This window comes from Planococcus citri, chromosome 1 (assembly GCF_950023065.1).
Source record: "Planococcus citri chromosome 1, ihPlaCitr1.1, whole genome shotgun sequence".
NCBI classification, from domain to species: Eukaryota; Metazoa; Arthropoda; class Insecta; order Hemiptera; family Pseudococcidae; genus Planococcus; species Planococcus citri.
The window spans coordinates 66411124-66427111 of NC_088677.1; the positions used below are offsets into that span (position 1 = coordinate 66411124).

Below are 15988 nucleotides of genomic sequence, written 5' to 3' on the forward strand. Positions count from 1 at the left end.
ACCAATTTTTATTCCATCTTGCATTTCTCAGAAGTTTAAGGGCTCAATTTTGATTTTGAAAGCGAACAGTTATCGGAACGAAAATCAGCTTTTCTTAAAACCCCAATTTTTACCTTCATATTGGATTATTCGAAATTTAAGACTCCAATTTTCCTTTCAAAATTCAGCTTTATTTTGAGGTCATAAATTCATACATAATTTTTTCCTATGTTTTGAAATTATTCATTCATCTCCTTCCATTAGAACTCCATTTTTTAAAAATGATCCAATAAAAAGACACGTAAAAAATTATTGTTGGTATAAAGTTTCATTCGAGTTTTCCTGCAAAATGATTTCTTTGAACATTTTTTTTCGGTGAGCAAAATGAATTTAAAATTATTTTTTGGTCATTTTGGGAAGGGAAAGAGGGAAATCGAGAAAGCGATTTTGAATCGTATTTTCATTCTGGACTAAATTTGATATCTTTTGAGAGCCCTAAATTTGTGTAGTAGGAGGGGAGAGCTAAAATCAAATATGTACATAGAAATTTTTAGATTTTTTTTTGAAAGTTAGGTATATTTTAAATTTAAATCCAAAATTTAAACCAATTCGGTTTTTAGACAGAATAATGAACACCAGAACCCAACTTTTTGGTGTTCTAAAACCCATTCTTTCAAAATTTTGAAAAAATTGAGTACAGTCGGTAAGAATATTTTAATTGTCAGGATCTGAGAAAGTCTGTAAAATGCAACATCTCAACCTAAGCGACCAATCTGAGGGAAGCTGGTGTCCGAGCTGGGTGGGGAAGGGCCATTAAGTGGTGGAGAACTTTAGAATTTTCGAGGGAAAAAATTCATTTTATTTTTCAAAAAAAAAATCAAATGTTTAAATTTTTTTATTTTTCTTCAAGTTTGTAAAAGTGAGTAGTGATTTTGAAAACTGTTAGAAAAAAAGGTGAAAAAAATTTAAAGAAATGAAAAAAGTTCGAAGTCATGTTTTATTATAGAAAAAAAAATACAAAATTGAGTATTTATTTGCGATAAAATTGCAACTTTTAAAAAAATGAATAAGGTAGGTAACAATTTGTGAATGTAGGAGGGTCTAAAAGTTTTCAGAATCGAATTCGAGTCTTTTTTATAAGCTGATGATAGATAGGTTTCTGTAGAAAGCGGTAATTTCGAAAAAAAAAAAAAAAGATGAAAACATGTTGAATAGAATTTTTAAATGATAATTTATTTATAATAAATACATAAAAAACACTCATTTTCATGATTCACGTACCTTGTACGTGGAATTAACGCTTACATAAATACAAATTGTTATTTTAAAATACAGAATAGATATATACATGATTTAAATTTGTATAATAATACCTACATTTATGTACATTTTAAATTCAGGAACTTATTAACTTAATTTTTCAAATAAAAAAAAATCTTCTCTTAATGTGAAGAATATCTATGATGGGCAATTATACTTTGGTCTTTTATTACGCTGCTGCCTTAAATTGGCAAAATAATTCTATATTTACGTATTACGTGTAAAAATAATATTAATTTATTTAATAAAATGAAAAAGTGATATAAAATTGAAGAAAAAAACGTATAAAAATAATAAAATCTTTTTTAACAAGCGGTTAGCTTGTGAATTAGAAAAAAATACCCTAAGATTTAGCTTAATTTTTCGATGCTATTGTACGTACGTTTCTCTATAGGCTACATAATCACATAATAGAAGGCAGTCTTCTCTCCTTTCCCGCTGAGCTTGAAACTAGTAAGTAGGTATCTACCCGTAAAAAAGTATGAAAATGCAAGATTTTTCGAGTCGCACTAATCGTGCCCGGATCTCCAACAGATTGTGCTTTGAAAGAGGAAATTTTACGGTAAAAGAAAAGCTTGAGAAGTAATGATTGGAAAATGGTAAGACATTAGATCGTAGATAGGTATCTATGTAGGTTGGCAAATTAGGCCGAAAATGTTCCCTGATACAGATTTTTATACCGGAAGAAATATAGAGATTCACAGACTGAGTGGTGTTGAAAGGAGACACAAACATCGCAATTCGAGATGTGGCAAGAGTTTTAGAAGATATTACCGGAGACCAGCAGATTCTTATTTTTGACGAGCTTCGGTTACGGCAGCTTTCTCTGGCCGAGCTGTAAACCAAGAATGAGTTAGTGAAAAAAGGCATTACGAAAGGAGGATCAGAAGTGGAACCACTTACTTGGACAGTTGCCTGGGGTAAAAGTAATATCATCTACGGCAAATCCACCATTGGTTGCTTGACCTTCTAAGACTATATGAAAATCTCTGGTTGCTTCAACTGTTACTTGAGCTGGCATCCAAGTTGGTCTGGTTGTGTCCATGTTTTTCGCCTCGAGGGACCAGATTTTCTAAGAGAGGAGTATAATTAAATTATGCTGTCAGTTGACGAAATAGCTAGACTTTTAAATACTGTTTACCTTTTCTCCAGCACCGTCGCTGGAATTGTCTTGTTTACTGATCTGCATCAATGCTGACTCTCCTGCTCCGAACGCAGCGTACCAGAATGAGAAACATAGCTGAGGATCTTCGCCACCAGGAATCAACGGTGAAATCAACTTTACCATATTCGCACCCAAGATTTGGTTGAAGAGATCGTAATAAATGTAACCATCTGTAGAGGATTTTTCAAGTCATTAATTAGGAATAATGTACCAAAATCTGCTCAAGAACGATGTAATTGTACCTGGTGCTCCGAAGGTCTTGTCTGGTAGATTGGCAGGTCTTCTAGTGACTGTTGCCAGCCTCCAGGATGCCATTGATTTATCAGTTACATTGGTCCATTCGCACATATCTCGTTCGAATCTACATTCTCCTGGTCTGACTTTGGCTCCCTTTGGTAAAGCTGTCAAAATTAGAAATAAGTGAATGCTTGGCCTTCAAATAGAAGAGGTCGAGCGGCGGTATTGAAGTCACATACTTGTACAAGATCCACCAAAGAAGGTAATATCGTCGAAGGCGATGAATCCACTGGCTCGACTGGAGCCCCAAATTCCCTCGATAACGATCTGTGAAATGTTCGAAAGTTTTCATGTGATTTTGGCAGGTGAATTTGTGAGAAAGAGGTAGAAAGAAATACTCACAGAATCATTGGGCTCGTTTATCAAAGCCTGACCATATTGCCAGTTCGGTCCTTGATGATTATACAGACGCCAGACTGGTTTCATAATCAATCCTCCGGTGCTGTCCTTCTCGGCTGACTTGGCGTATACACTCAATGCCCCTAGACTTGGTCCGGTAGCATCGATGAAAGGTTCATTCATAACAAACCTGAAAATTTTTCCGGAATTGGGTTATTGAAGAAGAGAAATCAGTTTTAAATCAGAGATGGCTGCGAGTGTTACCAAAATGAAAGACATCTGGGGGAGTTGGTTGGTTGACTTTGAGTCGGTGTAATGATTCTGAAATCTCTGGAAGTGAACCAAGCTCTGCTACCAGGTCTTTGAATTGTGCTTCTGGCCAAAGTCATGAGGTATCCTGAAGACAAATGAATCAGTGGTTAGGTGGGAAATGCCATTCTGCATGAGAAATATATTATCTAGGTACCTTTTTCAGTTCCTAAAGTATGGTCATAAGCGGTATTTCGAAGAGCAGCTCCAGATGTACGCTCCCAGTCAATGTCATCCAGTCGTTCACGAGATCCCACATTGCTCCAGCCGCATTCATCGACCTCAAAGGTACAATCTCCAGATGTAGGAGCAGCAATTTGAGGAGCAGCTGGAAACAAAATGGCGAATGTGGAAGTACGTGCGTTGTGAAGGAGAGATTATTATTGAATAACGAAGGCAACTTACTCGGACAACTTCCTGGAGTTAGTGATATGTCATCGACTGCAATATCTCCTAGATTATTTTTACCAATTTTTCCTGTGATAACGATCTGTGGAAGAGAGAAATTTGGATTGATATTTTTCAGAAATGAAATGAATTATATAAGATGATGAGACGTACTTTGAAAGGATTAGAAGAAGATACTGGTACTTCAGCTTGATACCAAGCGTTGCCAGCTTCGCCAGTCAGACTCCAAATATCTCTAACGTGAGCTTCTCTGGTATCACTGATGCTCACCGTCAACGTGCCTATTCCATTACCGAACATGTGTGTCCAAAATCTCATGCAGAGTGGAGTATCTGGACCTGCGGATTATTAGATTTAGTGTTTCGTTCGGTTCTGATGAGTTAAGATATTGTTGTGTAACGTACCTGTTGGTTCGAATTCCATGCTGGATAACTTTGCTATATCGCCTGGTCGTCTTGGATATGAAGAGTCTATGTATCCGTAACCTCCTTCCATGCCACCGTATATGAAGCTAGATCTGTCTGTAGCCGGACCCGTGGAAGGATTTCGACTACCTCGTCCCTAAAATTATATTGCAGTGAAGTCGACAGATTTTTATCAAGTTTGGTTTGAGTGAATTTTTGTTACATCTGCGCTTACCAAAGACCAATCAAAATCATCATCTTCATCATTGGTCCATCCGCAGAATCCTCCTTCGAAGGTGCAGTGGCCTTTACACTCGAGACCACTTTTTAAAGCCACGTTATCTACAGCAACGTACCCTCGAAACTTTCGAAAGGGATCTGGCAGGTCTTTGGCGATACCTTCGAAAACGATCTGCAGAAAAATGGGTTAATAAAATGTTGAAATGGGTCAATTCTTGCGAAAAATTAGGTATTTCAGGAGTAAGTTGCTTACTTGGTGATCTCTGTTATACGTGTATAGTGCTTGGGCTTCCATCCAAGCTTTATTGGTAGGATCTTTGGTACCCCAAAGTATTCTGTAGAAACCCTCTGGTCGGCCATCTTTACCAATAGGTTGTAGCATTACTCTGAGCCCAGCAGCACTCAAACCATCGATGGAGAAACTATATACGTATACGAATATATAAATCAACATTATTTTGAATTAAGTGAATGGAGATAAAGAGCCATTGAAATGTGAAAAATTATGCTTTACCCGAAAGAGACGCATTTTCCCTCCGCTCCAGTGGTCTTCAGTAGTGGACTTTCGATGTACGCATTTTGGCCCTCTCGAATGGTAATATCGTCCACTCTCAGGACTGGAGCTGCCAGTAGCGATGTTTCGAAAAATATGTATCCCCCTGGAAATGAAAGGTTGAATTATGACCATAAAATATAAACAATTTCCATCACTCAATACAACATCCAATGCCTATTTTTGAGAGTGATTACCTCGTTCGGAATCCTCCCCTGCTCCTGCATCCTTCGGAGGACCTCCCAACCAATTTGAGAGTACCCCTGCTCCTAATTCCCAACGTAATATGGAACCGTTACGATTCGCCCAATCGCAAGTTATCAAGCTCGGCTCGATACCGAAATCGCAGAGTTCTGAAACAAAATTGAAAATTATTGTAATTTTTTCATTCATTTTTTTACCATAATATCGAACAGATTCGCATCTAGACTTGAATGTTGCAGCTTACCTGTAGCTTGACGTTTTTCTCGAACCTGTTTTGTAAGAAAGAAATTTTCATCGTTAATTTTATGTCAAACATTATTGCAACTTCAGCTAAGGAGGAAAAATGAAGCTTTTTTGTGCTTACCAGTATAGGAAAATCGTCTTCTGTACTTGAAGCTACTTCGTACAGTGTGCTCGAAGGTGAACTTTGTACGTAAACGATTGTACAAAACAGTGTGCAAAGTGCCTTCCAAGAAAAACATTCTGAATGACGCATTCTGTCTGTAAAAAAAAGTATGAAAAGCTATAGTTAGAAATGAAATGAAATCATTCATATTTAATTGGGGCATGAAAAATGTTCGAGTTGATTATTTAATGCATAATGCATGCTTTACCTATGTGATCGTTATCACGAGTATTTTTAATTTTACATTTATTTATTTATTTTTCAAGTTCGTAGCTGCACGCAAGGGGGCTGGAAAAGCGGACGAGGCAATAGCTGGGGGCTCGTACTCGCTTAATTTTCAAATAATTAAGGCATCGTTCGTCAAATTTGCAACATGTCTTGTTTCTTGCCAAAAATTGCTAAAATTTGTGGTAGGTATTTTTTGCGAAAAATTTCAAATAAAGTCTCTCTCTTTTGACTGAAATCGCGAAAAAGCATCACTTTTTTTCCGAGTTGTCAATAAATTCTGTTTTTCGTCAAAAATTAGAGAAATTCTCATTTTTTCTTTCATTAATTGCCAATGTTTTACATTCGTGCTATAAAGTTTCGCCATTTAGCCAAAACTTGCTAAAAAGCTTTGCATTCAGCTAAAATTGTCACAGTCTTGCGTTCGGCCAAAAATAGCAAAAAGTCTTGCCATTTATCATAATTGCTACAAAGTCTTGTTTTTTTTTACTAAAAATTTGTTTAAAAACTCCAAAAAATTTGGCTTGTAAAAATGTAGGTAGGTATTTTTTTCGTTAATTAAATACATATAATTTGTCAAAAAGTCCTGTTTTCTGTTGAGATTATCAAAATCTCGATTGATTTTCATCATCTGCAGATTCCAAGTTGAACGAATTTTTGTTTCGTGATTTTTCTACCATTAAAACATTTAATCAAAGCTTTTTTTGTTTTTTTGTGATTTTTTTCTGCATTAAAATGTTTTGCACGCGCTTTATAAGTTTTTTGGTTACTTTACGAGCAAACGAGTATGGTTACTTTTTGTTTTCTTTTTCAGACTTTTTTGGTTGCTGAATTTATTTTTGTTTCGAAAAAATTTAGTGTAGTACAGTAAATTAGAGCTTTTCAACGATGTATTGAGAAACCAGTTTGCAGTTACTGGTTGCCTCAAATTTTGAAAAATGATTTGAAATATTACTTTTCCCTCACTACGTCACAGATATACGTATGGTGAAACTTTATTACGCATAAATTGCATATTTGAGGTGCTAAACGCATTATTTTACAAACATTTTCAAAAAAAATTTTTAAATAATGTTTTTGCTGACTGATTTTTTTAAAGATTTCCTCATATTTGTGGCAACCAGGAAGTGCGAACTAGTTTTCGAATTTCTTCCTTATTTCAGCCCCCCCCCCCTCGAACTAGTCCTATAACTGAGGACTACATACCTATTACCTAACCTACTTGTGAAAATGAAAAAATGCGCGAGAAGGAAGACTATTTATAAAATACTCGAAATACTAAAAAAGTATCATTTTGAAATTTTTTCCACCACCTCCCCCTGTCCTTAACTCGTGATTTTCAACAATAAGTAGGTTGAAAGGGGCGAAAAATCCTTTAAAATGTTCAACTCGCACTTTTCAACAAAAATTGGACAAAATAAGTGAACGAATTGAATGGGAAGAAAATAATATCGAATCTACCCCATTTGGGGAGTAAAATCATTCAAAATTTTTCTCTTCTTCCTGCGGCTCTATACCTATAGGTACTCTCATTTTTACACAATGAACTGAAAGGGGAATTGTTGGAAAATTAAAGTCAAATAAGGGAGAAATGGAAAAATTTTAAATACACGATTTTACTCACCAAATCGAATGCATTCAACACCATCTTCATCTCAATCAATTTTTTCATTTTCAAATGTTTTTTTTTCCGCCGTCGATTGTTGATATTTGAAAAAAAAGTTTCTTTTTCGGCCACCAAAAGTTACGAAAGTCTATTTTGGAAAATTATTTTGTGCACAAATGCATCGAAAACTTCAAATTTTTAGCACATGTATTTTGAAGTCAGTTCATCGCAATATATTTTTTTTCGCTGGGATTCGTTTATTTTTTTGGGAAGTAAGAGTTACCCTTCCCCCTCCCTTTTGCTCATTTGACTTGAAATTCGCGAATTTCTCTTGCTATAATGTCAAACAAATTTTTAGTGTTGAGTAAAATGATGAATTTTATCGTATTGTAATCTGCTGAATCATCCTCCTCTCCTCTCCCCCCCCCCCAAACAGACTTCAGCTGAATTGAGAAAAATGTAATTTTTTGAACTTTCTGAACAACTGTTTGCAAATGGTCACTAAAATAATTTTTGTATTGAAAATCTTTGAATAATTATGGAGAAGAAGAATTTGAATTTTGAAAAAATATTTCTACCTACTAAAATTTCAAAATTCCACCCCTCCGCGTTTTTCATTATATCTATTTCCCATTTTTTTTTTCAATTTTTGGTGAAAGGTGATATATTTCAATTTTTTTTAATTTTCTCACTCAGCTGTTTCGAAATTTGAAGTACCACTTCAATTTGTATGCTTTTAGAAAAATCCTGAGTTTTGGGCCTTAGTGATCAACTTTTGTCAACCATTGGTGGACAGGTGCAAAAGAAGAGTAGAAGAGGAATTCTTTTCAGTCTTATCTTAGGGTCATTACTCTATGCCAAATTGGCGGATTTTTGCACGAGGGGTCTTCAATTTTTTTTCAAAATCAGATGATGTGTAGAGGGCACCTAACCATGACAAATGACGCAAACGCAAACCGGACATTTTTTCGATTTTTTTTCCTGGCGGAGCTGTAAAGCTTCAAAGTTCTCCAAATTTGTCAAAAATTGAACATTTCAATTGCAAATTGCTCCGGTTGTACGTGGTATAGAATTTTTAACTCTTTTTTAAATTGTAGTTCTTTGAGAGGGTAATCGACCAATGATGTCAGAATCAGTGTTGCCACTTTCAAAAACTTGAAAAAATTGATTTAAAAACTTATAATTTAAATATATCCATGATCTCGGCGAGTAAAAATTCTGAAAAAAATTTCAGTTTTAGTCCTTTTTATGTAGAATAACATATCAAAAAATTAGACTGGCATTTTTTTTCATTTTCGAGAAAAAAAATTTAAAAGTTTTTCACTGATTAAAAAAATACCATCAGAAACCTAAAAAAATGAAAATTTTTGCATTTTTGAGATATTTTACGAATGTGTAGACGAACATGTGAAACAATCCCCCCTCCCCCAAATTTGTCAACGGATTGACGAGAAACGCCATTTTTCGTGCTATAATTTTAAGAGTGAAACACTCAAACATATTTTAAAAAATTTCGCGACCACTCAGTGAAACTGAAATTTTCCATAAAAAACCGTTACTCGTGTCATTGTATTGCCAAAACAACTTCCTCTGCTGACTTCATCCTTACGCTGCAAGGTACTCGGGCAGTCCTTCAACAACCAACGGTAACATCGGGGAAAAAAGTCAAGTACATTTTTTGCCATTGAAACAGACGACGACGGTCTGTCTGCCTAGCTATTCTATATTCTCTTATGCTGTGTGTAAAATGCAAATTTGACGGCTCGTATACGAGTTAATTATTCATTACCTTGCTCGTAATGATCCGCAGGGAAGCAGGGATACCCAGTGCGTATGTGTGGGTGTGTAAACGTCACACATGGCTGGATGATTTTCATCAAGTGTGAAATTCTCTTAAAGGTTATGTACACCATGTATAAGTAAAAGTATACACTACACAGGACTCTACTGCAGTGATATACAATATTACAGGACAGGATCGAGCAAAACAGGTGTCATGTTGATGTTGTACAGTAGTAGGTGCTATAGAGGTGGTATTTATTGCATTTCATGTGCGAGGATCAAAGTACTTGCGGTTTAATTAACCGTTTAGACAGCTCGGTTCTCGGTTCCGTTTCGTGAGTTTTCATATTTTTATGCGTGATCATCCATCGCGATGCGATGATGGAATAATTATACGTGGGTACATCACGATGGGCTTGATGACATTATTAGTAACGACCCCTCTACCAGTATCATACGTTAAATGCGACAAGTGTGGAAAAAAAGTGAAATCCTTTACCTTCTATGTAGGTAATCTCGTATACTGCTCACCCTCATAGGTACTAAATCCACTCGCTATTCTTTCGATGACTCGATTAATCATTTAATAACACGCGCGCGAGATGAACGAGCATATTTTTTTATTTTATATTTTTTTTTTTGTAATTTACACGAGAATGTGAGAGTAAAATTCCTAACGTCGATTGTGTCTTTTATCATTTCAATAAATGAAGCGGAAAAACGCCAATTTCATATGGACACGAACAAAACACCGAGCGTTATGCATGAACTGTGCATAGAACGCGATGGATTTCTTCCGGCAATGAAAAAAAATAGGTAATGAATGGTATCTCTAGTAACTACAATATCGAAAACTAAAAACTATTTAGTATATGAAATCTACGTACTCGTGTTCGTATATTGTGGTTATTTTTCCATAATGCTTATGGTGGTATTACCTACTACGAATTACGATTGAACGTAGGCAAGTATCTATAGTGTAAGACAAAGCTGTAAGTACTACATACAAGGTGCTGTGTAATTTACTTCGAAATATTTTTCCTAGCTGTACGAAGGACTTGAGTATATCTGTTCAGGTGCTCGAAAAAAAAAATACCTGTTTTTCGTACTTCTTCTTACACCCTCCCTCCCTTCGTCTCTCCTTATCCCTACCTATTGGAATTTACCGTCTGCTATAGGTAGGTAATTGTTGCGAATTTCAAATACGAGTACACCGGTTGGTAATCATACGAGGTGATTACGCGTACATTGAGGCGAGTTTTATGGAGCTGCGTTTGCATTTTCATTGTTATGAATGATGTACTGGTACAGATAATAGGCAGCTATAGGTTTAGGTATGCGTTCGTTGTACGAGTAGTGTCGTAAAAGAAGCGGATATTTCAACTGTGAGCTCGTGAGCTGAAGAGCTTAATTGACCGTGCTATCGTTTTAATGTATGAGTAGATTATTTTGTTTTACTTTTTAATCTGCAGAGTTCGAGTGGATTTTGCGTAAGGTTGAACTCGAATGATCTATGAAGATTGAAGATGGTCGGATTGTTACGCAATTACAGTTGCCTAAGGTTGACGTTTTCGTCGAATTGATTTCAAAATTGGTCGAATTTACGCACTTCACGCGATAGTATGGTGCGTGAAGTGAGATGAAAATGAAATGGTGAAATATGGTGACCCCCAGATGATTTGAGCTGTGTTTTATCCTATTTTTATGGTCAGTTTGTTGGGAGGAGGGGTTGGATTTTCGTTGGAGAATTGATTAATTTTAATGGAAAGCAGTACTTGAGGAGGAAAATAGCAGTGGCGATGCCAAGGGGAGGGCGAAGGGCAGTGGTTTTCCTTGAGTTTGAAAATTTTTTGTGGAACATATAACATCAAGTGTTTTTTGCCTTTTGAAACAATTTTTTGAAAAGGTCATGTTGTCGATTCACTCAAGCATGATAAGTTTACCTTTTTTATACCAAAAAATGTTGTTTTGCCCCCCCCCCCCTGAGAAAATGGAGAATTTGGTGCATACGTTTTGAAGAGCATAAATATTTTCCAAGTTTGCTAAAAATTCATTTCATGGAAACAAGCTTTTTAATTTTTGTTCGAAGTGCCTGTATTAGAAAAAAAAGTCTCCACTTCCCCAAAACTTATGTATTACCTACTTATCTGATGAAATTTAAAAAAAAATCAATTTTTATCATCAATCGTTGATTTTGATTTAACTTTTGCTCAGAATATTTCGAAAAGCAAAACTTCCAAAGAAAAACACTAATTTATACGTTGCTGGAGGAAAATTTCATGCTTTGCTGTACCTGTTCTGTTTCTTTTCATTTTTCTACTTGAAACACTGGATTTTCTCAAAAGTTGATTGATTTTAAATGTAAAGTTACCCTTATTTTTTTATTTTTCTGTCTCAAGAAATCGAATTTGGAAAAAAACAAAAATTCAATCACAAAAAAATGAAGAGAAGCAAAATTGAAGAATATTTATTGTTCTATCAGATGATAATTTTTTTTTCTGGCAGGCGTTGTTTTTGAGCTTTGTATGTATTTCGAGCATTTTAGAAAACTCAGCTTTATGGAACAATATTTCGTGGCATATTTTGAATGAGTCTCAATAATTAGAGAAGAGAATAAAATGGAATGAACTGATTTCACTTCGATTTTCGCTAGTTTTTAAAAGGTCTGAAGATGGGAAAGAAGAAGAGTTACGAAGAATGGCGGTTGTTTTGACTGTCCCCCTTTGATGGTATTCCACATTTTATCTGATGAGAATTGGGGAGGAGAGGAGGTCTGTTTTTCATATCTTTCTCGTGCATTTTTCACAAATACTTTTTAATCAGTGTCTCGAAGATGTTGTGAATTTATTCTGGAAATTTTTGACATTTTCCGATTGAAGATTGCCATTGTCCAAACCATGATCAGGACCAGGAGTAACTACTAAATGTTAATCATTTAACGTTTCATGTACCAACCAAGCTCAATCATGAAGGGCAATAAAACGCGATCAGTGATTTTCGGATCATTGAATTTTTTTTATGAAAGAAAAATTGATAAATAGCTATGTGAGCACTGAAAATTTTGTTGAAAATATTATTAGACGTCTTAATGTGGTCTCATTTTCCTGTATTTCATTATTTCAAGAATTGCATATCCTGTTCTATTTTATATAAAACAGTATTTGTTGAGGAAAAGTTGATTTTAGAATTTCTTTATCCTATGTGTCATGGTCATTATAAAGTAACATTGCAGAGTGTCTACTGGCAAGGAAATAGCAAGAAAGCAAGATAAAGGCGAGAAATTGACCTGGGTGGCAAGAAAGCAAGAAAATAGTGTAGATTCCTTCAAAAATCAAGAAAATTTCCCAAAAATTCACGTAAATCTCTAAAAAATTGAAAATATCCCACCAATTTTGAAAAATGTTGAGATTAGAAAAATCGCATCTTTTCATTAAAATTGATGTTTTTCTACTTTTCGAATTACAAATTTTCCAAAGCTTTTGCCCTTGCTTCGCTCGGGCTTTACTGAACAGATCCACTAACTTTTCAAAATTTTTGATACCATTATATGCTCCAGTTAAAATGTAAAATAAAATGTACAAAATTCTCGTTTTTAGGACCAAATTTTTAAAAAATTTTCGCTCTCGCTTCGCTCGAGCAGTGATTTTGTCTTCGTTTCAACAAAATAATCATTCATTATGAACAATTTTCGAAAAATTACCTAAAATGTCAAATTTTCATGTCTGAAAATCTAATTTTTCTCTCCTCCCCCCCCCCCAATCAAAAATAAAAATATAAATTCCCTTTATGATTTCATCCTGTAAACGCCACTGATGTTCAGCATGTATTAATTGGGAGGGAGGGGGGGGGTTAACGTAGATTATCAATGCGTAAATATGAGGAGGGGTACGAAATTTCATGTTTGAAAGTAAGAAAATAGCACGAAAAAGGCAAGAAAAAAGCAAGAAATTTGCATTTTTGGTTTCAGTAGACACTCTGCATTGAAAATTAGAATCATTTTTCAAAGTAAATAAGTAGGTCAATCAATGTTGAATTTTTATTAATATTATTGTAATAAAATGGGATTGATGCAGAGAAGTAAGATTTCCATCGAGATAGTCGAGAAGCTGTTGTCTATGTTGGCCTCTTTTTTTAAAGAGACATCAAATTTTGTTTGCAGGGATCAATTTTTAGAGAACTTTTAAAAATGTACCCAGTTATTTTTATTCTACCCCCCCCCCCCCAATTCAAAAAAAAAGAAGAAAAGTTGAGATTTCTCGATAGTTTCTTGAAAGAATGAGAGGGAAGAGGCAAAATTGGGCGCCAAGGAAAATCCTCGAAATGTTTCATAAAAGAAAATATTTGTATTTCATTCATTTTGTGCAAAGCTTTTTGTACTTTTTGTGGCAATTTTGAAATTTTTTATAGTTGAAAGCAATTTTTCTACATTTTTTTTATTATTATTGCATTTTAAAATACCAGTGTTTTTGAATTTAAAAACGTCACAGTCTATTCTCGACCCATCTATGCATTCTTTGAAAGTCAAAAGTCTCGTTCTCTCTCTCAAAAGACGTTTCTAATTGTAAGCATTATCAATTTTTCGAAGAAATTTTGAGAAAGTTGAACTTTGAAATGTTGGGAAAATTGGGAATATCCGCTTCGCTCAAATGTGTGGTATTTTTTTGGAAAATAATTGTGAACTTGCTACATACGTAATTTTATTAAATTTTGTACTTATTTTTTATCAAGAACGTTCTAACCCTCCCCCCTCCTTCACACTTCGCCTCTCTTCGTATAGTGTGTGGTACTCAAATAAACTGAAGAAGACTTGAAAGAAATAGTTTTCGAAGGTCAATGACCCTCGAGAAACATAATTTTTGAAGAAAAGAAATAAAACTGGTAAGTTTTGAAATTTTTCTTGTAGTGAGCTTCAACGTTTGAGAATAAGAGTTTTTTTTTAAAGCCATCAATATTTCTTACTAAATAATAAATCATTCAGAATTGTGTCTCCTCCTCCCTTCCTTGTTTCCTTGTCTTCTTTTCTTCTATAAATGTTTTCACCTTTAGATTCTGGGTTTGAGCCTTGAGGAAGCTGGTCTATAGGATTCTCATAAATGGACAAAATTGTGTTTTTTTTTCAACGATAATTTTGAAATCAAAGAACGAGTTGAAAAATCGAAATTTTTGGATCGATCAATTTTTATTGATAATTATGTGGAAGTGACTTGCTTTAGTGATTCTTTGGATCACAAGTGACAATTTGATCCATCCCTATCTCCCAACCCAATTTTCTTTCGGTTTTTCTAAAATTTGAGTTTTTAAATTTTGACTTCGAAATTCAGAAAGAGATCAAAATAAAAAAATTCAAATCATTTTGAGTAAAATTCCTCTCGAGATTGGGTGCAAAAATCGTTTTCACAAAGTGTCACAGAATTAATTCAGACAATGGGCATTTGTGTGATGTACGAGTAGGTAAATATGTGTGCTACTTTCCAGATCTCCATTTCCATAAAGCTGATAATGGTGACATTCGTGTTGTCATAATACGTTGAATTAGTAAACTGATCTAATAAATCAGCGTATTTCCTGTCCCGTCGAACGTCCCTACTCCAAGTTTGAACTTAATGAGTTCATTTCAGTAAACTTCGTGTCAGCGTGAGTTTTCATCCAAATGCAGATTGCGATGCAAAAAAAAAAAGATAGCGAGTCGTTTCGATTTGAATTTTGAAGCTAATAATCTCGTGTGTGTTTCCCATGATTGGGCTGTTTATGGGAGGAGGTGAAAATTGGGGTGCAAATTTTGGCATACCTACCTATGATGAGATATGCCTCTATTTCTCAATGAGTTTCTATTGTAATCTATTTTAAATTTTTTTTTGTAAATTGAAAGTAAAACTAGGTGCAAAAATACTCGTGTACTCACGTTTAAAAGCAATTTTTCTCCAATAATTCCTTTTCGAAGCCGAATATCTCGTTCAACTTCACGTCTAGACGAAACTGGGTTTAAAAAACTCCGTAATAACGAAATGAGATCAAACACGAACAAATAATAATTATAAAATAAGAACCACGTTTTTTTTTTCCTATTTTACAAAAACACCAAGTACACGCGACTAGAATAAATTATAAAACAACGGCGGAAGAAAAAAATCCGAGAAAAACTCGGCTAAACGAAACTAAAACGCGCGAATTACGAAACGTAGAAAAGCTCGAGCTTTTGATAATTGGTGGAAAAGCGTGCGCGAAGAGCGTCGCGTTGTTCAAAAGCTTTTTCCGCGTTACAATGTACGAGTAAACGTGGAAAGGAAAGGTTAACGTACTCGGCGAGTTAATTCGCAAGGTTCCTTTGCGGACTATACGAGTACGATGAAATAATTAGAGAGACACACGAGTTTACCTATCCAGGTGGCAGGTACGCTTACGGGTGCGCACATTTAACACCGCTCACCGACAGACGAGCGAGTTTGATGTACGAGGCGACGGAGGGTCCGCTGCATGCGGACGGACCTATGGACGGATGGATGGACGTCGGGACGTTGACTACACTCGTAGCTGATGGAAAAACGGAAAGGTGGTGGCGCAACAGTGCGTGCGCTTGAGCTGAAACTATGTGCACCAGATCCTGTTTGTTTTGAATTCTGTTTCCACGGAAACTCGCGACTCGCAGTACCACAAAACGAAGTGAAGGAATCCTCAGCGTAGTCGGGACGATTGAAGATAATTTTTCATTCGGACCGTGATGTGTTCTCCATCAATCATATTCGTCACGTTA

General features: G+C 35.2%; 1 protein-coding gene across 3 annotated transcripts; it reads right to left on the minus strand.

The window, feature by feature from the left end:
• Window positions 1-957: 957 nt before the first annotated feature.
• On the minus strand, window positions 958-15760 carry LOC135841429 (MAM and LDL-receptor class A domain-containing protein 1-like). Of its 3 annotated transcripts, none has more exons than XM_065358384.1 (18): window positions 15140-15760; window positions 5583-5719; window positions 5463-5487; window positions 5212-5367; window positions 4976-5120; window positions 4715-4883; window positions 4457-4633; window positions 4222-4378; window positions 3971-4155; window positions 3815-3899; window positions 3567-3737; window positions 3365-3497; window positions 3104-3290; window positions 2941-3028; window positions 2707-2865; window positions 2441-2634; window positions 2203-2371; window positions 958-2134 (listed from the first exon to the last, which is right to left on the minus strand). In XM_065358384.1, exons 2-18 carry the CDS (start codon window positions 5712-5714, stop codon window positions 2091-2093), a joined length of 2376 nt encoding a protein of 791 aa, XP_065214456.1. In that variant the 5' UTR covers window positions 5715-5719; window positions 15140-15760; the 3' UTR covers window positions 958-2090. The 3 variants fall into 3 exon arrangements, with proteins under 3 accessions (XP_065214456.1, XP_065214465.1, XP_065214473.1); XM_065358393.1 differs by lacking the exon at window positions 15140-15760 and adding an exon at window positions 10125-10269; XM_065358401.1 differs by lacking the exon at window positions 15140-15760 and adding an exon at window positions 9737-10083.
• Window positions 15761-15988: the final 228 nt, after the last annotated feature.

Bases quoted from the DNA above. Each gene is read 5' to 3' on its own strand.
- LOC135841429 (XM_065358384.1), bottom strand. From the start codon at position 5,714: ATGCGTCATTCAGAATGTTTTTCTTGGAAGGCACTTTGCACACTGTTT. The intron at 4,884-4,975 runs GTAAAGCATAAT...ATACGTATATAG, and splicing joins GGAAAATGCGTCTCTTTCGG to TTTCTCCATCGATGGTTTGA. The intron at 2,372-2,440 runs GTAAACAGTATT...CTCCTCTCTTAG, and splicing joins GCGACGGTGCTGGAGAAAAG to AAAATCTGGTCCCTCGAGGC.